The sequence below is a fragment of the Drosophila sechellia genome, chromosome X, assembly GCF_004382195.2.
Source record: "Drosophila sechellia strain sech25 chromosome X, ASM438219v1, whole genome shotgun sequence".
Taxonomy (NCBI): domain Eukaryota; kingdom Metazoa; phylum Arthropoda; class Insecta; order Diptera; family Drosophilidae; genus Drosophila; species Drosophila sechellia.
Window position 1 is genome coordinate 12,984,870 of NC_045954.1, and position 25,548 is coordinate 13,010,417.

The 25,548-nt window shown below is 41.0% G+C and overlaps 2 protein-coding genes across 3 annotated transcripts in view; both read right to left on the minus strand.

Annotated features, from left to right (window-relative positions):
* LOC6618646 (integrin alpha-PS1) overlaps positions 1 to 25,548 on the minus strand; it is a 42,738-nt gene that overhangs the window by 9,754 nt on the left and 7,436 nt on the right. For both annotated transcript variants that reach the window (XM_002042869.2, XM_032726471.1), the window contains exon 2: positions 655 to 782. In XM_002042869.2, coding sequence (XP_002042905.2) covers positions 655 to 782 — 128 coding nt within the window. The remainder of the gene's footprint in view (positions 1 to 654; positions 783 to 25,548) is intronic.
* Positions 9,660 to 12,319, minus strand: LOC116802323. The gene has a single exon (XM_032726483.1). The coding sequence runs from the start codon at positions 11,886 to 11,888 to the stop codon at positions 11,454 to 11,456; it is 435 nt and encodes a 144-aa protein (XP_032582374.1). The 5' UTR covers positions 11,889 to 12,319; the 3' UTR covers positions 9,660 to 11,453.

Genomic DNA, 25,548 nt, shown 5'->3' on the forward strand with positions numbered 1-25,548 from the left:
GATAAAATATTATTTAATGCGTGGAGTCACACGCTATATTTTTGGTAGACCAATCGACTTAGGGACAACCCCAATTTCATTTCCAATGACTCTTCGAATCAATCGCTTGCAATGACCCCCTTTTCTTATCGATCACAACGTTTTCTCCTACTTAACACTATAAACAAAAGAGTTTTAAATGTTAGATACGTTTAGTCACAGGTCTCTATACAGCTTTTGGCAATCGTTTATGTACAACTCGCAGACTAAGTAGGAATCCAAAAAATAAAAGATTGGGGACAACTGAAAATGCGAATCGGTTAGCTAAAAGGCCCGAATGATCGTTGACCCATTGGCACTCCGGTTAGTCACTAGGCGGGAGGGGGATTCGGTATCTACGACTATGACTAGATCTATATTATAGGTACATATATGTATTTTTAAGACTGGATCGAGCCAATCATCCTGCACCAATGAATGGGGGTTTAAAGTAGAAAATAAAAGGGGTACAGGTACAAAAATTGGATTAGCAGTTATCGACTTAATTTGACTTATACTAATCATAAGAACCTATAGACTTAAGATGTGAACATACAAGTATATGTATTTATATTAAGCATTTAAGTACTAAAGATCCTAGTTAGTTGCTATCCATTACGGATATGATTCACTTACATCGCCTGCCATCGGTGATCACTTGTTCGCAGTCATCGAAACGCTGTGTCATTGGACACCGCCAGAGGGCGCCAGAGAGTGTAGTGTTCGGCTGTCGATTTTGATCCAGTGGAGCTCCCACTAAAACACTGAAAAATAAATAAACAACATACGTTTAAGTATGAGAATAAATTTGTAAAATTTGTGATGCATATGCATAACCTATGGGGTAAATCAAATATAGTTTAATATGTTCTAATAATCCCATAATCATTCACAACCAAAATGTAATTTATTCCATCTGCTCTATCCAATGCCAGACTTTGTTGTCTTTTACACATGAATGGTATTTTTGATCATACATCTCGGGTACCCGGGACTTTAACACTAGCGTGATATTTTTGATTTCCGCTCAAGTGAGAAATAACAGAATTTGAATACGAAGCCACCTGCTATTTTCCATGTGCATATATTTGAACTTAACGACTTGGTAAGCTGATCCAACCACAATAACCGCCCAAGACAAGCGATCTGTGGTCAGTCGCACCTCGGATCTCCCGGGTTATAGTTACACATACATAGCATAGCCATGGCTATCGACTAATTGCGGGTCGGCATTTTGCCTCCGACTGGTAATCGATTTGTAGGTGGGTTCAACTCAGACTCAAACTCAGAGACAGCGACAATTGCGACTTGGTTCAATGCACTTCAGCCTGGCTCTTCGGATTTTATTCTTTTTTCGGGGCTTGGCCATGCCAAAATGTAATTACTTCGGGCGATAAACGTGAGCAATGGGTGGGTGTAGATTTCTAAGGCGGGGGTCTTGAGAGGAGGGTCTTCGGTGACTTGGGCGCGTCTGCACGAAAGATTTCGCTAATGAGCAGGCAAATTGCCAAGGAGTTGCGAAAATGCCAGCAGGATATTGTTGAAGATTGGTGGTGAAAAAGGTGTAGTAACATGGCTACTGCGGTGAGTAGGTGAAATATATACGAGTATATGTTGAAATGAAAAGGTTGTTAATTGATATTCGATTAACTGAAAAACACAACATTTTGGTCCGAGAAATGTTGAAATTTAAACAGGTAGGATATGTGAAAGAGATGCTAGAGAAATACCATACCAAGTCTTATTGCCGATGCATGAAAGCCACGAGATGAAAGACATTTCTCCAAAAGCTAGCGACTACGACTAAATGGCAACAAAGTAGGGCCAAGAAAAGAGGGGCGGCTTGAATGGCAAACAAAAAAAATTAAGCAAAGGTAAGACAAAAAAATAAAAAATAAAAAATAAGCACCCACGTTCGCTCGCTTAACGTGTTTAACATGAATGTTCATTATCCTGCAGCCGTAAGCTTAGCCATAAACCGCAACAGCAACAACAACGGCAACAGCAACTTGCAACAACCGCTGCAACAACAACTGCAACTACTGCGACAACAACAGCTGGAATTGCATGTACGACAACTACAAAACACGAAGGCGAGGATTGGGTTTATGGCGGCCATTAAATGGCACCTACACACACCACACACACACACGCGCACACACACCATCAAAAGCAAAGGGCACTGAAAATAAAATTATTAAAAAAAATTTACGTACATATATATTTTTAGATTCCTTAAATATTTGTTAGATTTCAAAGGGGAATTTATTTATTTTTGCAAATATCAAAATGATATCAACAAAAATGAAATAAAGTTGAAAGCTTCTATTCTTTAGGAAGGTTTTGAATTGAAAAATAGTTGTATTTTTTGCTTTCAATAGCATTTGAACCCAGAGAGCCGAAAAACAAATCAATGATCTTGATAGTATTTTTCTCTGTGCATCAAGCCTCAGCAATCAACCGTCACAGCAGCAGCATCAAGAGAAAAACCCGAAAGAAAAATCGAAAATAAAAGAAATCTGTAAGTGCCCCAAAGGCAAAACTGGTGGCCAAATTGCCCATGATTGTGATGGTTAAGCGGGGTGCTGGGGTGCGGAGGGGGTGGTGCTGGGAGTGGTGCTAGTGTTGTAGGTGGTGCAAAAAAAAAATAGTAATAAAAAGAGGAGAAGGAGCCGCTCTTTATGGGCGTGCTGCAAGTTATCGCTTTTGTCGCCTGACAATTGACACATTTGCCCGTTTGGCGGTCTTAAAAACGTCAAAAATATCCTGTCAATTCTGGGTTACAAAGTTAGGAGACTATAAAAAGTTAGTCACCAAAAAAACACTGAAGAATTTGATTCCGAATATGTTACAATCAATCGATCATGCTTAGGATTAATTGATTTAACATGCAAATTAATAGTTAAAATAATATAGAACACATTTTCGGAACTGAGATAGACTTTAGTAAAAAACAATACATTAGAGTTGATTATTGCACTACCCAACACTTGTTCATTGTAGTGTTTATTAGTTAACTAAATGTTAATGTTAATAAAAATAACTCAGATTTATTGAATGTAATGATTGAATCATGAACTTTACCACTCTTCTTATATATATAAAATATATCCTACAATATTCTTAATAAGCCTTATTTATAATTAATGTATATATTTATATATTATATATTATATATATATTTAACTCTAGAGTTGTATTTTGTTAATTTAAATGTCGACATATTCCGAAAACTATGCCTAAATTAAATTTTTCGGCGAATTGAATTAGGAAACCTGTTCGCCACAAATGAGGCAAGAAAACTAGATCAAGACCCAGTCCGACTTTTGAACCGGGCTAAGACCTGCTCTCTCCTCCATTTCCCATATTTTTCACGTGTTTGTCTTGTGGTCATTAACGCTGACACTCGGATTGCAACAGACCAACAACAACAAAAAAAAAAAAAAAAATATATATATATATATAGAGAAGACGTTAAATCTAGACGCACCGACCTGACCTGAACCTGCCTCATTTTCGTTGGTTTTATGACCGGCTTTGCTTTGCTTTTGGCCCGGTCCCATATCTCTTGGAAATTGTTTTTCCCGGTTTGTTTGGACTGCTGCTGTGTCTGCTCATTTAGCAGGTGCCTGCATTTTCCCAAAGGTGATGGCAACCAAGTGGTAAGGGATATAAAACACGAGTCACATAAATCCGGTCACCAAACGCCGCTGGTTGTAAATCTTTTGACATGGCCCGAGTCCATAAAACAGTCCTAATGATCTAGCTGGAATTCCGATTTCGTGGAGATGGCGTTGGGAAGTGGGCGATTTGAGTTGGAAAACGAAGCTATTTGATTTGTTTTTCTGGATTCTGGAGCGGCTTGGTTTCTATTTTTTTTATGGCACTTGCCACTTAGCTTATCAATTAGCGGGCTAGTCAAGGGAATGCCGGGATGCCAGGGAGGCCTAAGATGGGGATTGATCCCCTCAATTATCGTGGAATCGAATCAAAATGAATACTGTGAAAAAACATTAAGTATCTTCGGAGAAATGAAAATAAAATAAACAAACGAGACATGCCAATATATCAAATCTAATAATTTACCAATGCAGTCATCTATTAAATATTATTTAATATTTTAGTTAAATATCTATATCCTATATATGGAATTTTATTTATAAAATAAGTAATACTACCATTTTGTTTTTATATTCCTAAGTTGCTTAGTTTTTATCGCAGTGTAGAAACTGCTCCGCTTGCAATTAAAATCCGATGACGCTGAACTTCTAGCCCTAGCTTTTGGTGGTGGATTTCTTGGTCTGGATCTGAATCTGGATCTGGCGAGTATAGTGCATCAAAGGGGTGGGGTTAGGAATGGGATGGCTGAAGTGCACTGGCGACGACGACTTAGAATGCGTTTAATTAAATTTGAACATTAATTGCCGCTTTAAGGCGTCGCGCGTGTCGCCTCAATTGCCGGGCTCTCGAAAACCCTTTCAAGTGGCTCGGCTATACTGCAGCCAACTTCAACGTGAATCTAATGAATCCATTCATTCAACCCACTCCACCCACCACCCGCAGCTGGAGTGACTCTTGTAAGAATTTGATTGTTTGATTGAATAAAAAAACGAAGAAAGGCGAAAGAAAGGAGATCGCTTGATGTCTTGACTCCAATAGAAAAATTCAATTATTATTTATGCAGCAGGGTGGGGTTATTAAATAACTAAGCGTAGAGAAGCTGTTCTCTATGATAAAAATATGAGTTGATGTTAGAAATATGCACTTAAAATACTACTATTTTAAAACATTTTTGTACTGAAGTTAAATACATATTTTTATGCATATTTCGCCCTTTCTTGTTGCTTTTTCCACTTGCTCACCCTTCGACGTTGGTCTCCAAATCCAAATGAGCTTATCCACCGACTTATTTTCGTAACCCCCAACCACAGAAGGAACTCCCCGAATTGCATTTGCCAGAATTGTGAGTACTTTGTTGTCTGGTCCAGCTGTGTTTGTCTTATTTTCTCTTATTTTTTTCGGTTGCTCCCAGTCGCTCCGATATTTGTGTATCTTATTAGTCATGATTATCACAAGTGTTCCCAAGTGTTTGCCATCGAGCTCGCCCAATCCCCATTATTATATTTTTAAGTGGTGCAGCATCGGCGGACTCCACTCCTCAGCATATTTATTTATTATCATTTGTCTGCCCCAAGCCAGCCAAAAAAAAAAAAAAACAAAATTCAATTCATTTTCGTCTCGCAGTGACCCCTGTGAACCCTCCTCAATACATCTCTCACCCTTTAAATATTTATGGATCTGCTGGGGACATAGATGCTATATGGTATTGGTATACGGTTGGGTTGTCTCGTCTGGCTGCGAGAAGTACCCTCTTCTAGGATCGATCTATTTCCGGCCCTCGGATGCCGTTCGGATTTCGCATTCAGGAATAGTCCAATTCCAAAAAGTTTACTTGGAAAAACTAATGTCATGGCGCCAGTGCGATAAGATGAGTGTGCTACTTATTAAATGCTGTTTATCTGCTACACAGGGGAAAAACCACAAAAATTACCATTCCAAGTTGGGAACTTAAGCGGGAAAACATCGTCCTACTTTCGCTCAGTGTTTTTTGTTTTTTGGCCTATCTGATATTTGCAAATGTGGTGATTGTGCTGAGGTGTCGCCAGGTGATGTTATTCGGGTCTAATTATGCCCGCGGGACAATCGCAGTTAGTCACGTTTCGTCTCTATGCGCATATTGTATTCTCAAGGGTGAATCGCCGTAGAGTGGGATGCGTGATTCGCAGGATACTTCCTGCTGCGGCAGGATGAAGTTATCACAGAAGGATGAGCAGATCCCGTTCCCTGCCGGCAGTTTATCTACCTGAACTCTGGTTACCTGTCCGATCGGAATCGAAGATAGGGGCGACATGCGGTGTCGTTTACGTGCAGCTGTCTTCAAAAGTCGAAGGAAATACCACATACATGTGTATCTACAGACTACATACTTCGGTGGATTTTCGAGGAGAGCCTGTGCCTTTGCAGCATTTGCGTCAAATTGGAATTCGATTGTCCACATTTGGAATTGTGTTTCGGGTTTGGGTTTGATGGGGGGCCTGTTAAGCCTGACAACCAAAATAAAATTACGAATACGAAAAGCCTGTCGATAATAGCAACAGAAGCAACAGAATTACCATTGCCTAATTCAATTTGCGCTTTAAGTCGACAAGTCCGCGTTGACGATTGACACTCGCACCACGGACTCAATGCTCAATGTCAAAGACATCCATCAACTTTGTAGGTTTTTTTTTTTGGGGGGCAAAAGGCAGCGAGTTTGCGTAATAGAAGAAGAAACTACATAGAAAGAGAGATTCTTAAGATACAATATTGGAAAGATACAGAGGTATCGCTTATGGTTATTAGGGGATCATCATATCATGTTTTTAGCTTATTATGATTATTATAATGATTATTATAATGATTATTATTATGATTATTATAAAAGTTCTCCGGTCTTCAATTTCGCTTCGAAGAAAAAATGATTTTTATGCAACTCTAGCATTTAATTTCGGAAATTCATTTCTCAAATATCGTTTCCAAAACATTTCAAGGCATCTGATTTCGTATGATTCCAAAACAACTCAACCCTATATGTATGCCACTCCTCTTCATCGGTCCCCACTCATTATTCCGCTGCATATCTTTTCGAATCCATTCTGCAGTCTACCCGAATATGTGACCTTCCTTCCATCAGCGGATCCCTCAGCGCAACACGACGTAACCTAACCCAACCCAATAACCCGAGAGATTTGTCACTTCAGAAACTACAAAATACATCCGACAAACACAACAGCGAAAAACATAATTCAATAAATTTGTCGCTTTTCGGTTTTCTTTCAATTTCTTGGGGAGTATTTCATTTTTGTAGGGGTCGGCCGATGGCTTAAAATTCAAGACGGGCAGTCACCGAACGCTCATATTTTGATGGGATTTGGTTAAGTCATTCATTCTCTGGGCGGCGAGTTGCTGGTGGGCGTGGCATGTCAAGGTGTCGCCGTGACGCGCGTGTCCAAAAAAAAAAAAGCCGCGAAGATTTCTTGCCTGAATGAAGTCATGCCCAAAATCGTTGGGAAACCAAAGCCCTCAAGGGTTTTCGTCCGTTTTTTGTTTTTTATTATTATTTTTTTTTTGGCCTGTTAATCATTTGTTTTGCCTTATATTGATGTGCAGTGTGGTTATAGATATCGGATCCCATTAGCTAACATCCGTGGATGTTTCAATTTGCACAAAGCCAAATCCAAATCTAAATCCATAATGGGAGGCAGGCACGCGTTTCCGCCGCGGGTCAAGAACATAATGTGTCCATTAGATGGCAGAACAAGACGCCAAAAATAGCTGAAGTGGGGATCTGGCCAAGTTGATGACGCCTTCGATGGCGCCGCCAATAAGTGCGGAAACTTCCAAAAAAGGCAGGTCGAGAAAAACGCAAATGAGGAAGGTTCTCATATCATAACATGATAAAAAGGGAATGCTTATAATGCATATTATAGTTACCATCCGAATGGAACTCAACCCCATTTGCAGTACTGCATTTGAAAAATAAAATTGACCGAATTATAATAATAATACTGTTAATCAACACTGGCCTAAAGTCTCATTGTTTTTGCTATGGCAACGCATTGTTGTTCATCAAAATACTTAATTATTACCGACTACATTAAACCGAACCTAAATGGGGGTATGGCCTAAAAAAGCGCTCTGGGAAAATGAGCAAGCCGAGCATTTCGTTGGACCAACCTAGTTCCATTCCATTCGATTGGGTCATCATCGCTCACGGCTCGTTAATTTGGCCAACCGTATGGGAAATTGGCTACAGGAAATTCAGCCCCGATGGGCCTGGTGCTAACTGATAACTCTGACCAAAATTCGTGCGTTGTTCGCAGCTGTGTGGCTCAGATTAATTGTGGGTCAACACAAATGCAGATGTTTGCTCCCATATGTATCTCGCTGATCTACATATGGTGCCGTATCTGTGTGTGTGTGTGTATGGCCACTGGAGCGTTAAATTGCCGCGGTAGCCCGCTTAACCGCCTACCCAGGAACCCATCGAACCAAACCATAGACCCACCATCGATACGTTTGCCCAATTGCACAGAGAGAAATGAAAGCTATGCTGGGTTGGTTAACAGTACTGGCACCCAACGTGGGGCATTCGCAATAAGCTCAATTTCAAAGCTAAAAAGTTGGTGTAAACCATTCTATTTTCTCTCAGTGCAACTTTGAGCTCCACATCCCCTCTAACCATCAACGTAACCCAAGTAGCACAAATTGGCCCGCGGCTTTGCAGCTTATCGCGTTTTGTATTTGGATTTTGTCGTTGTTGTTGTTGCTGTTGGGAAAGCGGCCCAGCGGTTTCATTTCCATTTCCCCCGACTGGCAAGCCATTTCCATTATGAGAATTGATGGCAAGGTCAAGCGGTTGGATCAGCGTTCGGAAATTTGTCTCTGGCAAATGCGCATGCGCAGCTTCAGGCCTGAATTAATCTCTACAGTGATGGCTCGCTAAAACAAGTCAAGCACTTAAGAGAACAGATCTTCTGCAAAAGGAAGAAGTAATACATACTTTGGGAGATCATTGAGGAACTATGCTAGTTTATTAAAAACCATTTCATTTGTTGTTGCTATATGTCTTATGGAAGCTTGACTGTACTTCTTTGCCTCCTCCTCTTTGACTTTTGCTTGCGTTGCTTATAGATTGTTAGTAAACAAATTGTTGTTGCTTCAGGGCAAGTAAAGATCAAGCGTTTTCCAAGAGGCAGAAAAAGTAGAGAGCCTGAGGATGGTTGATTAATTTGATAAAGCGATAAATATCGCTTGCCGATTAATGAAGCCAATCCAATAAATTTCTAAATGTTGGCGGAAGATAGTCTAAGAATAAGACTGTTTTTCTTGTAACCGAAGTCAATTAATCGATGGTAACCTATTGACCATGATCTATATAAATCATATATATATATATTGGTGACAAATATTTGTCATTGGGCCAAGCCATCCTGAAACAAGAAAATATTTTTCATGGCTACGGATACGATGGTCAGGACAGGGTTAGCTACATATGTATATGTCGGGTTCCGAGTTCTTATATCTTTCTCTTTGTACGAGTGTTGTGTGGCACATTTATGGGAACTGACATGGCGGCAATAAAAATGTTAACGCGTCCATGCCCCAAAAGAGAGTGAGCGAGGAAAGGGGCCATGGAGTTGCAGGGGGATGACCATATTTAAACATAATTTCGTTTTTTATTATCCTTTCCATGACAAAGGCGAAGCCGCACCATAAACAAATACACCCATATATATATATATACATATATATATATATACATATCCACATAGCCAGAAGAATCTGAAGAAGAGGCGAAGAAGGCTTGGAGACAATGACGTTTAATAGCGGTCGCTGAGTGGAAGGCAACTAAAGAAGGGTACGCACACCGTGAGAAAAAATGAATGCAGAATATATAAAACTGATGTAATAAAATATTGCATAATATATGTATATCCCCGTTTCAGCGAGCTACAATTCTTTTATTTTAAACCTATTTATATTTGCTGCGCAGATTTTTTGATTTGACTTTTAATTGAGATGTTTTCTTCAGTGTAGAATAAAGGCGAAGGGTACGAGGACGGAATGAGCGAAGGACAAGGACCAGGGGAAAAGGTGAGCGATAGCCGGTGAAGAGGGAAATGCCATCATAGGTAAACAAAACAACTGGCTGGCAGGTAAATTACAAACAGCAACAGACGAAGAGGAACGAAAGCCACGATACACTGAGAAAAAAAGGGTGACAATGCGGTATGCAGTGATGTTTGCGAATATAAAGTAATTATTGTTTTTACAGCTATAGCAGATTAACTAAGAATATAAAAACATTGGTTAATATCTTGTTAGTAGAACGAGTTTGCCCATTCATATCTTTCTGTGTATTCTACTGAGCAGCGAGAGAGCAGGACTGCAGTCTTCTCCTTCATAATTTAGTGTTGTTATTGTCTGGCTTTGGATTTGAATTTGAAAGAATTATGCGAGACTGAGGGGGATAGGGCAGTGGAGTGAGCGAGAACGACTGACACGGCCACACACGGCGAAAGATGCCAGGTGATAGAGCGAGGGGGGGAGGGTGAACCCCAAAAAGGAGGAGTGCTAGAAAGGGAGGGAGCAATTGTGAGAAGACCTGGGATTTCCCAATATATGTATGTATGTAAGCCCATATTTTGCTGCCCATTTAAGTGCAGTGGACACTAGATAAATCAATGCGTCGAAAAAAAATATCTTTAATAAAATTGTTATCAAGGAACACACTTTTATAGTTAAGGCTGCACGTCATATTCGATTAGTGTTACAAAATATTTGATAAGATACAGAAATCTAATGCCGGTCGATTACATAAGTCGACCTATCGCGGTGTTATTACTGTACTTCAAAAGGGGTGCTGGTTCCCTGTAAATACGGGCTGTAAGTCGTATAAATTTTAATTATGTCGCCATAAACTAAAATGAAAACGACACACCCCTCCGCCTTAAAAAAAAAATAAAAACAATTCTGCGTGCTTTGCGTTTAATGCTTTTATTTTCTTGTTTTTTATTTTTTTTTGCCGTCTTTGTCTGTTTTTCGCTGGTTGTAGTTAAATTTGTATTTTTTCCTTTTTTTTTTGGTGCTTTGCTTTTTGGTGGTGTGCGCATAAAATTTGCATAAATTACACGCGTCGACACTGACAAGTAAATTTACTTTGAAGGCAGACAACCCCCCTTCTGGGAACCCCCTGCCCCCCTTAGCACGAATAGCAGTCGCCGCCACTGTTATTGCTTTATTTTTGTCACATTCAGCCGACAGTTAGTCGAGTGCTGTTTTAGGCCATTATGTTAATGAGTTTTAATTGAAGAGTCCGCAATATGAGCATATTATTTATGGCGGCTTTTATTATTTTTTTTTTTCATTTTTGCTCTCTGAAAAATTTCCATTTCATTTTCGACCTTATGTGGGCGCCTGCGGGGGGTTGGGGGTGGGCTTTGGATGGGGTGGCTGGGTTTGCAAGACTTTTATGTGATCAGCAACTTGTTGTCTGGGTTTTAAATTACCATATTGAACGGCAAATGCACGTTATGTTGATTTTTAGTCGCACTTAATTAAATGGATTATGTGGGTGGAAATCACATTTAATTTTCTGGCCTTGAACGGCAATTACATTCCACCCACAGGGAACAATTTCCCCAAGGACCCCTATTGTGTAATATTGAATGCTTTAAGTTTTAAGATTTCGCAGCCAATTATCGTGGGACGAGCTAATTATAAGACTTAGCTTGTAATTAATGAATGTTTTGTATTAGCAAATATAGCAAATTCCTTAGTTTGGAATCAAAAAACGACTGCAACAATTTCTTTGAACAATAGTAATGGTAATGCTAGTGAAAGTAATTGGCAAATGCCCTTCGCAATTTGCCAAAAACGCCCAGTCCACCGCCCGAAGCACGGGCTTCCTCCTTTGAAGGCTTGGGATTCAGGGATGGATCATCCTCCAGACGACCCACATGCCACTGGATCTGCATGTTGCACACCACCAGACGCTTGGCCATCAGAACGCCCAGCTGCAGATGCTCCGCGGATGCGAATCCCAGCTCTAGACCATTCTTCCTTTTGCGATGCGAGTTCATCGAACAGAAGCGAGAGAAAATGGCCAGCAACTCGTCATCGGTGCCGGATGGAAATCCGTGCAGGCTCAGCCACTCGTTGCTGGTCAGATCATCCGAGGAACCCCGGGTCCTGGCCTGCTCCACATCCGGTTCCGGTCCCTCATCGCTATCACTTTCAGTTTGGCTCTGGGAACTGTACTCAGTCATGATTCGATTGGGTTTACTAACTCAAAGGGGCGACGGACTTCTCAGTGATAACTGAGTTGTTCCCAAACATATTCACATTTTTAGCCTAGCAAAAAATAAGTTTCTAAGATATATTTTGTTACCTCTTATCGTAAATGCCCTATGAGCATTGGCAGCTGTTCAAACAAAAAAAAAAAAAAAACTCAACCTCAAACAAATAAGATTCACTGGCAGATATGTATGTGTTACTCAGATATTTTTCTCGATAAGTGCGATACTTATGACTTATATATTTTTTCCATTTCCTTAGTTATATTACATTTATGCAGTATTATTTATAAATACCACAGTAAATCCAATTTGGAACAGGGCTAGGGCAACATATGTTGTATAGATACATAGATACAGTGTATTGCATCCCAGATACTTGTGACTATCCCCTGTTTTCTATATTGTAAGTGGGTCAAACATTTGGGGGCCATGCGGCATGAACATACATAATTCCATTGCATTTGGTGTAATCATAATTGTTATGTCCATCGCGATTGAACTCTAATCCGTATCGCCTCATTTTATGGACGGAATACTTAAGAGTTTTTGATTATTTTCGAGAGCTCTTCGTTTATTATTGCTGCGATCATTGAAAATTCATTGCATCCGGAGGAGGCAATCAATTTGGAATTCGTTTCGATTTGGTTGGTTTTTCAGTTCGTTTACAAAAAGCACTCAAAACAAGTGAATTGATTCAGAAACTTTTGTGGATTTTCGTGAACTACAAGTACAGTCAACGAACTGCTATTAAGAACTGTTTGCAACTTGGACTGACAGAAAAGTTGCATTCATAGCCGGAAGAATTTTTGCATTCGGAGCTCTGAAAAAGCTATAAAAATGTCAGCGTGGGTCTTGCATTCGAACTGCGATAAGCTTTGAATCTGAAATCAAAGCGCATTCTTACAAATTCGCCAGCTTAGGAAGTCAATGCGAAATTCCGACAGCCCCACGAGCAGTCATAAAAATTTGCAAGTTCATTAGGTCCGCTGACTTTTATGGGTGACTGTATCTGGGAATCGCCCACAGGGATATTGAAATACTGGTGGAATGCCATTCGCGCCCTCAGATATTCAAATATCTCCGTTACATTTGCACGCCCTGTGTCGTCCAACTCCTGTCATCTCGCTTGCTCTCCTCTCATTGCCATTCTCCCCCTCTCTCTCTCTCTCTCTCTCTCTCACTCACTCTCTCTCTCTCCCCCTCGCACATTGCCAGGTTTCCGTATAAATTTGTGTTTACTCTGCGAATTGGGGGCGCAAAAACTGCATTAAGTACACAAAGGGATCCCAAGAAACGGCTGGAAATCAGCAGTAAAATATAACATTATATTGAAAAAGAGTTTTTTTAATTCGGTATTGAAATCAGTTATAAATTTGAACTGAAAGGTGGCACGGAATCTGATCTCTTTGCATGCTCAATTAACTTCCAGAGAACTTGAGCACGGTGGTGCAGAATGGCTTGGATTTGCTTGGTGGTTCAGTGGTGCAGTATTGCAGTTATGCAGTCTTATGCCGGCAAATTTATCGCTCTGCCAGATCTGTCACCCTGATGAGCGTCGACATGGCAGGCCAACAGCCACAACGCTGCCTGCTAATCCACTGCACCACCCGCTCAGCCACCCCCACCACCGGGGGAACCACCGCCAACTAAAACCACTCAAACGCAACTACAACTGCTTGGCTGTCCAAGCGAATGCTTGTTAAATGTGCTCAAATTTGAATTTCAAATGCGATTGGCTGTTGCTGTCGTTGTTAACATTTTGCAGAAGTTAGACACTCAGAACAAATATGTTATATTTTCCCTTTAAAAAAATATTTTTTAACTTCAAACTAAACAAAACACTGAGTAAGTGTTTGCCTGCTAAATTATTTAGTTTTCGTTCTCAAGACTTTCCTAAGGATTACAGCCCATGAACAAGTATTTCCGAAATTATTTTCTAACACAAGTATATTGCAGTGAATATTTTCCGTGTGCAGTTGCAATTGCTGTTGCAGTTGCAATTTATGTTGCAGTTGAATTTGCAGTAGTTGCTGCTGTGTGGCTGCCTCATCTCATCTGCCAGTTGTCAGCGGAAGTGTTGATGAATTTATTTGTCAAAATCGCATTAAGCGGCTGACTTAATGAAACCACCACCTCACACCACCTCCAAAAACAGCACCACCCGCACTGGAGAGAAATATACTATATGTACGTATGTATGTCTATCTTGAAATGTCCACGTTTCTGTCAGTTTTTTCGTACCCTTTGTGCGTATTTTGTGTGGCCTGATTGACATTTAAATGCAAACTGTCAGTGGAGTCTGGTACTCATTTTATTTTTTTCTGTTTTTGTTTTTGTTTTTCATTCACTGCATTGTTATTGAACTCACAATGAGATATCCCAACATATTGTGGCTTAATTAAGCACAGCTGCAGCTAATGGGTTAAGCAGTACGTACCTGGAAAAGAGGAAGAAAAATGCTCAATTAATATTATTCGAATACTGAATAGAATTGTATAGTGTTGTAAACGGTTTGGTAAGCATACCAAAGTGAATGCAAATCTTAACCCACTCGTAACCCCGTTTTCGAATTTCTTTCCTTTTTTCCTGGTCTTCTCTGGCAAACGCAGCAGCGGCTAATTTATTGTAAATTCAAATTTAAATCGTTTGCAGTCGCTTTTTTATTGACAACAACAAGCAACCAAGGAGGCAAGAATACCAAAGTCCTGAATGTGTTGCTTGCTTGGCTGTTTTTTTATCTAGAGTGAGAAATACATTCGTATTGATAACTGAAAATGGTTGAATGTATGTTCATTACATATATTATGATGACACATATATATTTTTTAACATCAAAATAATGAAACTCATACGTATCACATTCCTGTGCCTTGACTAAATATTTTTTTCTTTAAGCTCGTAAACTTGTTGAATGGAATGTGGCCATATCAAAGATATTGGCCATTGAAGAGCTCGATATCTTAGCCCGGGATAAGATAACGCTGGCCAAGTGGTGATAATAAAGTGTGTCAATAATATACCATTGAAGAGAGGCACTTTTTTGCGGCAACACTGATGGCTGCATCGCAGTTGGAAGTTGCATGCAGCAGATGCACGCCCGCGATTTGCCAGTTTTGGGTTTTTTTCTTAGTTTTTTGTTTACCTGAGGGCTAAAAATGTGGCGGCTGGTAAGCTGGAGCCTTGCACCCACGCTTTGTTTTGCCATTGCTTTTGGTGCTGCTGCCCACACAATCGATAAGGGCGAATAAATAATATTTATTTATACCGCATACAGCGTAACGCCCACTAGAAAATGGTGCCTGTCAATTAGGAGCGGATAAAAACCCTTTGCAGATACACAAATACACAATCTGTGTAGGAAACAACAGCAGCTCCCTGGGGACGGCTGACAGCCCTTATCATTTCCGCAAATTGTGTGCGTTAACTGATGAAAATAAAAAAAATAAATAAAAAAAATATTCATAATTGCCACAAATAATTCCCGGCTATTCCCTGGAGAAGAAGCAACTTTGATTAATGATGAATTTCATAAGAAATTTAAAAGTAAGTAGAAAAATAGGGGCGTAATATTGAAACAACTTGACTATTTTTTCCTTTGGTTATCGGACTAAAGGACCAACTGTCGACTGCCATGCTCACCAAAGTGCATAGACGATCCCCGGCAGCGATTCCTATGCACATAACACAACATACATATGTACCTCTTCCCCATTCCCACCACGTAATCCCCTTTGCTCCTTTTGCCTCCGGAGTCGTCATGCATTGCCATTTTTGGTATTTTCAGCCAATTAGCGGCGCAAAGGCTTCAAATGTTAAGTAAAAGCGAGACGGGCTAACGAAACGTGGCCAAGAGCTCCTTGGCCAACAGGCCATCGAAGCCAACTGGCCGAGCAACTTGCATTTTTAATGGTGCTGCCACAGGCGGCGGCTAAGGAGATTCCAAGGGGGTTCCGATGCGGAGATGGCCAGAAGATGCTTAGCTGAATTTCGGTCCCTTGAGATGGTACAAAGATCGTGACATGATCCTAATATATTTAATTTTCGAACGTGCCACAAATAACTGCAAGACATTTTCAGTCTAAAATTTATAAAGCTTGTCAACGTATGGTGCGATCTTTAGCATTTTATTAAAGGTTATATGTAATCTAATCATAAGTAATGACTCGACAACAAACCAAAACCAAACAATAAATTGGAGTAGCACATTATATAAAAATATAATATATTATTAAAAATATAACTAACTATTACCTAATGCGTCACATATGCGTCATGTTGTTTTGGGCAATTTATATGATGATGAATCCGTTGGAACACTTTGGAAAGTTCCTCCAATAAAAATGACTAACATTCAATTGACGGAATGTTCTATTTGTGGCTTATGAAACATGCGGAAATTAAAATACGAGCTCATGGAAATCCCAGTTGCAGATTTCAGATAAGATAAAGGTGAATGTACATAAAAACCAATATTTTAAACGAAAACTAAAAGTTTTGCAAAAACAGAATAAATCACGCGACCATCGCTGAGCTCGTTAGCTCAGTCCAATCAAATGAAATTTATGCGGCAGCCTTAGAGATCCTCCATTTATACGGATACATACATATGTGCATGTTCATCGTATATATTCCTTCGATTCCTGTACCTTCGACTGCAGTCCTAACCCCCACACCCCCTGTCACTCATCGTCCCAAATAAGGTCACGCCCGTTTGCAGGACTTTTAATGAAGCCTTAAATGTCATTGATGAAATAACTGCAGCGAATTCGCTGCGATTCGATTGTCGCCGGCTGCTAATTAAAGCCGACCATCTAAGGTTTGAAAAAGAGCCAGAAAACCCGCGTCCCCCTTTTCAGCCAGTCGCGTAATTGGCCAGATTTTCCTACGGGCGACAGCGAAAGTGATGACAACTCAGCCTACAGGATACACAGAGAAAAAGTCGGTTTGTTTCTTGACATAGGTGGTGGAACTCAAGTCAAAAAATGCGAAAATGTGGACAAAAATTTATTTTACAAAATCCGTTCAAAGGTGACAGGAATGGTTAGTATTGGTAACAGGGAGTATAAAATGGTAATTATTTTTGCTGTGTGGTCATTTTTAGTCGAGTTATACCCAAAAAACCGTTCTTAAATATTTCACTTTTTGGAAAAATGGTTTCCCTGATTTTTTGTTGATACCCTTTACAAAAAAATCTTTTTTTATCTTTATGACCGGACCAATTTACAAATTTCTCACAGTGCACATTTTGCGGGCGTAGTTGGAGTTGCATTTCGTGCCTGAGGTCTCGAGTGGTTTTCCATCGATCTTGGGGGTGGCAGTTGAATGGCTCGCAGTTGGCTAATTGGCTCATTGGCCTGTGGCTAATGGATGTTGACGCTTCCGTCTGTGTCATAGATTTTCCCCCGCCCCCTTATGGGTTTTGCCCCTTTCAGTTGGATTTCCCCCTCGATTGGCCGCAAACAAAAGGAAAATGAAACAGTAGCCTGCAGCGATTTTGGTCAGTTGGTCAGTTGATTTTCGCACAGCTGGCTGGGCAGCCAAAATAACAATAAATATGTATGTACATGTGTATATGTACAACGAGGGGGCGTTTAAAAGTCCGACAAAATGAGGGGCGGAATCCAGAACTGAAAACCAAAAACCAAACCATTTGTCGATTTATCACGCCCGCCAATAAATTGTATACCTCACTTTCCATTATTTTTTGTGTGTTGACGACCTTGGATGCGCCTTAAAATTTGTCAATACATTATGAAAGGAATGCCAATTATTAAAAAAAAAACATACTATATATAAAAACTGCAAAAGAAGTAGAAGAAGCAAAGCAAAGCTAAAGAAGGCGAAACACCCAAAGGCGAGACAAAAGCACAAGAATAACCGACTGAAACTGAAACTGGAAATGAAAAAACAGGGCAGATACATAAAATCGAGGATCTGAAACTCAGGAGTGGAAGAAACTTCAGAAACTTCAAATAAGCTGTAAAGAATCGCCAAAGATTGAAGTTTTTAGATGCTTTCCATGGATTTTCATTCAGAGTTGCAAATATTTCTTTACAGTTATCTCGTTTATATTGTGCCACAAATTTATTACGTCTTTTCCAAGACTGAACTTCTGCTGAGCTCATCATTATTTATCCAAGAGCTGTTTCATAATGAGTTCACACGCAGATTAGGGTTGATTCATCACTCGGTGATACATATTTATTTCCTGTGCATTTCTTAGCCAAGTGCCGGGATTTATTAGCAGGTAAATGGAGCTACAACTCTCGCAGCATCCATTCCTAAACAAAGATAAGCCTTGATGGACAGGTGGACAGGCGGTGGGGTAGAATACTGGAAGCAATAACCACGTAGTGACAAGTCAGCCAGATAAAAAGCCGGCCAAATGATAATACCAGTCGCCGACGAGGGGTTAGTGGTTGGAGGGTAAAGAAAACGAGGTGAGAAAATGGCTTGATGCATTTCCGTTTACAGTCAGCTGCAAATCGAATATGTATGTCGAATGGAGAAGACACCAAGATACGGAGATACTCGTGTTTTTTTTTCTTTTCAAGGCTAAGCCACTGAAATGCAGCCAAGCAGGCAAAAATCCGTTAGCAAAGTAAAAAAAAAATAAATAGAAAAACAAGATGCACGGTGCTCGGTTTCTATTTGTACTTTCCATTTGTGTGTTGTCAACACGAAAAAAATCAGAAAAAAAATAAAATGAAAAAAACGGCAGCAGCGAGTTTGAGGCATTTTAGTTCAAGTGCAAGCTGTCAAGGCGAACGGTGGAAAATCGGAGGGGGCTGGGGGGATGGAGGGTCCAGAGGCGTCTCGCAGGAGGGCCAGGGGGGGGGGGGGGTTGGTGGATCGGGGAGCCCGTAGCGAGCCACTCAAGTGGTCGGCATCCATCCAATAAAGCAAAATGCTTGCGCAAGTCGCTCTGCAGATCGCAAGCCTCCAGCCTCAAAAGTGAAAGACCGACGGGGAAAATGCGAATGGAGATGGGGATCTTCGGTTTTGGTGGAGGGGGAGAGGGGGGCTTGGCAGGAAAGCCTCAAGTGGCCAAACAAATTGAAATTGCGGCACGCAAAAACATCAGCCGGACAAGTCCCCATCCATATTTCCATCTCATTTCGAACTTCATTCAACTAAGCACTTGAAAAAATCAAATCGAAGGCCCTTAAAAACTAAATCATATAATATAATATGATAAAAAATTTAATGGTATTAATTAAGTTAATCTATATCGAGTGCTATGAAATCTAAGAATAATATTTTTATGGCACAATCACATTTTTGTATAAGCCGGTATTTCTTGCAGTGTACGCAGATGGCAGGCATGCACTTCGTCATCATCAGCATTCATTAGCGTGAGCGGACAGCCCATCGTGATCTGTGATCTGCGATCTGCAGAAACAGCAGCTGTGGCATCAATTGTACACAGCCCTTTGCTTTTGGCCCTATCCACTGGAATACTGGGTACTGCATGGGGGATATTGAATGCTGGATGCTAAATGCTTCGATACCAGTGCCACTGGTCATGAATGTGTTGGCATTCATGACTTGCATTCGCATCCGCATCGGATCCCATTGGACGAGCCATCTGCAAAGTGTCCCATTCGCGTTTTCTGATTCCGGGACCGGGAGCCAACTTCGGATCATTTGCCAGCACTTTGCTAATTTCTCCAGTGAAAAGATGGCGGGAAAGGGAACTGCACGAGGTGGTGACCCCGACGACTGTGACTGAAACTGTGGCCAAGTGATTAGCGTGCTGTAAATTGGAGAAGTTGTGATTGGAAAGCGGGGAGATGCACGCTGGAAAATGGAAAACTGTGAGAAAAGTGGGGCTACTTGGAATGTGGTGAATGTGAGTGGACCGATGCAAAGGAAACAGCTGATGGGCGAAAAAGTGATTGAAAATGGGGCATGGTAATTCAAACAAGTATCAGGACATGAGCTATGTAGTTGATAGGAAAATTCTTCAAATATAAATATATTTATAAAAAAACGCATAAAAAAGAATCAAAGCATAGTCCCAGAAATCAGACAAACAAATTAATGAGCCAGAGCAATTAATGATATCACCACAATTCTTGGCTGGCTGCGTTTCCATTGTGGACGTCGTAAAACAGGTGAGTAAAGTTATACAGAATTGAGTTTGCGTCAAGGTGAAGATCAGCGCTGAGTAAGATATGTGCAAATATCTAGTAAAATTACTCAGCGTCGGAATAAAACATATATGTAAACCACGGAAATCCCAGTGAGTTGAAGTGCTGGAAGCAAATGGAAGAGGTTTTTCTGGTCTCCAGTTGCCCGACACTTTTAGCTCCGCAGCACTTTAGCTCCACGATTTCCATCTCCATCTGCAATCCAATCGGCTCCCTCGAGAGAACCCTGTAGACGGGTTTTGAGCTCTGTGTTCTTCTGTGTTCTTCTTGGCCCAACCCTGGCGAACATGTAAATGCAGTTTTGGCCATCAGTTCGGTTTCCTTCACCTAAGTACACTCGCAGAAACCGGGAGTGCTGCGTATGTTTGCCAAATTAAATAATGTGTTGGTTGAGTCTCATAAGAATTAGGAACAGCAACTCTTTATATCAGCATACTTTTGTTATTGAATAAAATCATTTAATTATTCATTGTAAAATCTATTTGCATTCTTTTCTTTAAGTCCTCTGGAAACTCTGTAGTTCCAATGTAGTTCCAACAATGACAAATTCCAGGGCAAGGTGCCACAATTGCTGCGAATTCCGGGAACTGGATGGGTGGCTGTGGTCCGGAGGCGATGGCGCGGGCATTTATGCAGATGAGAGTCGGCTGAGTCGGTGATTATCTCAGCCAGGCTGCCAGTGGACCAGTCGCGTCGTCCTTCAACCCGATTCGATGCCAGACTTTTAATAAATTGATCACAACAAATTGCTGACAGCTGATGTGCCGCGCCCGTCTGCAAAAGTTGCTGCCGCAGTTGCAGTTGCTGCAGTTGCATTTTCGCAGCGGCAACAAGTTCTCAATCAAGGCGGCAGCGCAACAGGTGCTGGGTAAATGACAGACAATTGCTTTTAGCCAGGGCCACTTTGGCGACCGGCGGGTTCACTGCGCGGTTCAAAAAACAAAAAAAAATAAAAAAACCGACGGCAATTTGATTGGAATTTCTCGTGTGGCTGCCACAAATTGCTGCCATTGCCGTGGCAGCCACATGCAAATGGATCTGGGGGCTTGCAGCATCGGGTTTTCAGGGCTGCGACTTAGGGATCTCGATCGGGATTTCGCCTGCGGCTTTAGCAATCAACGTCAGCGTCAACGAAGCGTTGAAAATGCCAATGAAACGGAAGCCGCAACAGCAGCATACATACATTGCAACAGCATCAGCAGCAACATCATTCTGTCTTGGCAAAAAGGCAGCTGCCACAAAAAAATACATCAAAAAAATAAAAAAATTCACGTAGGTAGCAGCTAGCCAGCTTGCAGCAAACAAGTTTTGTGCGCCACATAACAAATAAGTTTTAATAACATTTATCCTGTACCACCGGGCGTATGCGTAATGCGAAAATTGCTTGCCACGGCACTTGAATGGGGCGAAATATTAATTGCTTTTTTTTCAGTTTTCTCTTTTCCTATCAGCAGGGTGACCGTGTGGGTGGTGGCCAGTAATTGGGTCGAGCCAAGTGCCACGCCCACCCGCTGGCAACGCCCTAATTGCCAAAGAAATGAATCAGCCCGCTGCAAAAGCGTAATTGTTGTTAAGACAAACGGAAAGCTGATGGCTTCAATCAAACCAATATATTTTTATATATATTTATCAGATAACATACCTGAACTAAGGCATTATATTGGACTTAGCATTTCATTAGTAAATATAAGTAACCAAAGAATGAAGTTATTTTCTTCAGTAATCAAGTCATTTGTCAATTACAATTACAATTCATAATCTAAATGTAATTACGCTAATCCACTTTGTTCAAGTTACGGGGTGTGGACTGTCACCCGCTCTCCGCTCCCTCTTACGCTCCCCACTCCCTCTCACGCTCTCCCGCTCTTCACCACAGAGTCTCCGAGGAGTCTTGCGCTTGGGAGAACCCAACTCATTAGAATAAGCTTTAGTGTGTAAAACTAACCACGAAGAATAAACATACGCCGGTCGCGCCCGCGCATTTACAAAGTCAAGTGTTCGCTTTTCTCCGAGTGGTCTATTTTCAGCAAACTAGGAAATTTCCAGGACCAGCAACCCCATCACCCTAACACACTTAAAGAACTTCAATATAAATTGGTTTACAAATCCAGCTGTTTGGTTCGCTGAAAATTACTGAATCAAGCACATCTAAATTGGATCACCAGTGCCGAATTGCGAATGGTGTAGATCGTGTTTACGGCCCATTAAAAAAGTGATCGAAAAATGAAGACCAAAAGTGAGCCGAAATTGAGAATTCGTCTGGGAAAGGCAACCAACAAAAAAGAAAAAAATATATATGCCACAACAGCTGGCCAAAAGTAGCAAATAGGCGGCCATAACTCTTGATCACTTTTCGCCATATTGCCCATTTTTCATTAGTGAAGCGGGAAACCGTTTAATGGCAACTATACTGGCCCCGAATTTTCCCCCAATTAATTGACCATATAGAAACGATCGTTAAGTATGTGACATAATTTATCCAGTGGCTGCGATATGCTTCAGTGCGTTTTTCCAACGTTTTGCATGCGATTCGCGCACTCGGGAATTAATTATCTGTGAGATTTTCCATTTTCCCTGGCGGAAGTGCCCGAAAATGGGCTAGATGTGTGTGTGTGCGAGTGATTGTCGGGGAAAAGCGGAAAAAGGGGGATAAATCGGATGCTTTCACTGCACAAGAAACGAAAGCAGCAAATGCTACCCACGCCTGAAGAGCCGAGAAAAGCCGACGAAATCATAAAACGAAACGTGATTTGCTTTTTAATTACGGGCCACACGAAAATATATAAAAATTAAAATGAGCCAGCGAATGGAAGGGAATGAAAGAGAGAGACGCTTTTCCGCCAGAATGATTTTCCAGCATCGGGTTAAAAAAAAAGAAAAAAATAAAATAAAAGCCAAAAAAAATTCGATAAAAGTTGACGATGTCTGGCGTCAACGGTTCGTTAATTTGATGGCTCCAGAATCCGCTCAAAAATGCCAGTCGTGGCGACTTAATTTGGTTATATCAAAATATGGTAAAGATTATGTGGATAATGAAAGTTTTATTAAAATTTATATGGCTTTCCTCAATGGTTTCGTTTCGATGGGGTCTAGAAATTCTCAAACGTTCGCCATTTTCACAAAATTTTAATAAAATGTTTTTTTTCCTTCACATGGCAAGCTAATAATCCAATAAATATGTGTCATTTGTGCGGCGTTTCTTTAACTAGGAAACATCAATCGGGGCAATCAATCAGCCGAAAAGCCGATGACTTTGCCGGAAAACTGTTTGAACGCCTTTGGCTCAATCGCACCTCATTCTGGTTGTATGGTCTTCTGGATTTCTTCTGGAGCTCTGGCTTTCTGGCAGTGACGCCCCCGTGGAAAACAACATTCCCCCGCCCTCCACGGTAATTTGTGGGCTCGAAGAAACGCCCTCCAAAATGGGGAAATGGGGGGGAAAAAAAGGGAACGAGAAGTGAAAACAATAACCTTATCAATTAACCCATGTGGAGTTGAGGGACCCACTTAGAAAAGATGGTTTGCTGGCATGACTTCAACTCCGGCAGATAAACTTACCTGGAATTTAAAGCACAAGCTTGAACTACAAATGAGAGTATTTTAGTGAGTAATATACCCTATTTATGATTAAAGAATGTGTATCATATTATAAATGTATATTTATGATCAAAAAATATGTCTGATTCGATTCTTTGCTGCATAAATCATACATATTTAAATATATGAAATGTGATATTATTTTATTTTATAATTTTGCAGAGTATCAAACACCTCGTTCATACTTCTTTATGTTCGTTTATTCTTATCAAGAGTTGTGTCGCCATCGCAGCAGTTTTTGATTTTGGCGCCCACACGCAGACGAAGAACTTGATGTTGAAAACGAAGTTGGAGTTCCTGTGCATGTGGTTGTGGAAGTTGAAGTTGGCGCTGGAGTTGTTGCCCCAAGGCGGCGCAAAAGTCTGGGCCTATTAGTTTGGGTGTTGCGCTCTAAAGTTGCAGCTGGGTTTTGCGGCACCGACCGAAAAAAAACTGAAACCCAAGTCTCGAAGTCGAAGTCAAAATTCGTCAAGCAAACATGGCACCGAAACGCCCACGTGCCATAGCTTTTCGAAGGCGGGTGGGCGTGGCAAGTCGAGTTGCGGCAGGATTTGCATTCGCGCAGAGTTGAACCAACGGTGCTAACATGCTGCAGCACAAAATGTGAAAGAAAATATGTAACTACTATACGAAAATGTTGAAAAACTCTCTATTATGCAGTGCGACTGCTAAGATTTATTTAACCATTTAAATATTCGAAATATTTCTCGAAAATACTATTTAAAACCCCTTTTCGCTCTCTGTAACTGAAAAAGGGGTTGGGGTAGGGGGGGTAAGGGGGAGACAAACAAAGACGTCCCAAAAGTGGGCGACAGGGGGCGTGGCGAGCGTTTGTTGAACTTTTCAGTGTGAAGAAAACTCGAAAGCAAAGAGCGGGGAAATCTTCAACTGAACAAATCTAATCAATCCTCAGCCCATGTGTACGTACATACATATATTTGTCGGTATTTGTATGTGTGTGGGCAGCCCCGCCCCCTGCCGACCACCGCCCCTTTTTTCAGCTGATGAACTGCCAACATCTGTGGCAGGCAGCCGCAAACTAAGTAAAACAAAATAAATAATCATAATAAATAAACGAGCGACGAAAATCTCGCAGCAGCATGTGAAAAAGAACCGGTGAAGAGATGAGATGTAGATCGGAAAAATGAGGAAAATCCAAGAGGAAATCCAAGGGCTGAGCGGGGCGGCGGAAGGCGGAAGGTGGGAGGGAATGTGGAAAACTCCGTGGCAGTTGCAACCAAATTGCGCGAAGCCAAACGCCTCGTCTCGAAATGCCAAGAGCAAACAGCTCGCAATCAAGGCAGGAAAATGGCTGGCCCAAAAGAAAAGAGAGAAATAATTCAGAAGAAGAAAAAGCCCATTAAAATCTAAGAAAAATGTGGAAAGACGCGAAGAACTCGAAAAGTCCATGGGAAAGACACCAAATAATTTAGAACTGTACGAATGATCGATTCTTGGTGTCAAATCTGAAGTCTGCAGGGTGCACAAATAGAACTATTTGAAAAACAACTATTTTAAAATAGCTTCTTCCTTTTGTAAGAAAATTATCATATAACGAATATCAGATTCAAGAAATATCTCAATTAAGCCCCATGAACAAATCCCCATGCCCCATGAACCGCAAATGCCAACAACTTTGAGTGGCTCAAACGTTTAGGCTGCTCAAATAATGCCAAGGGTGACCCCGTTTGCAGCGAAAGAAGGTTACCGCTCTCGTGTAGAGTTGCCATAACACCCAAAGTTATCAATTTCATTTGGGGTTTTTTTTCTCCTCCTCAGCGTTCCCAGATGCTAACTCCCCAAAGGCTCGATACGATCTTCATTTGGTTCACCCCGAATGGCCCAAAATGTTTAACAAACTGCCAGCCAAAATCGTTACA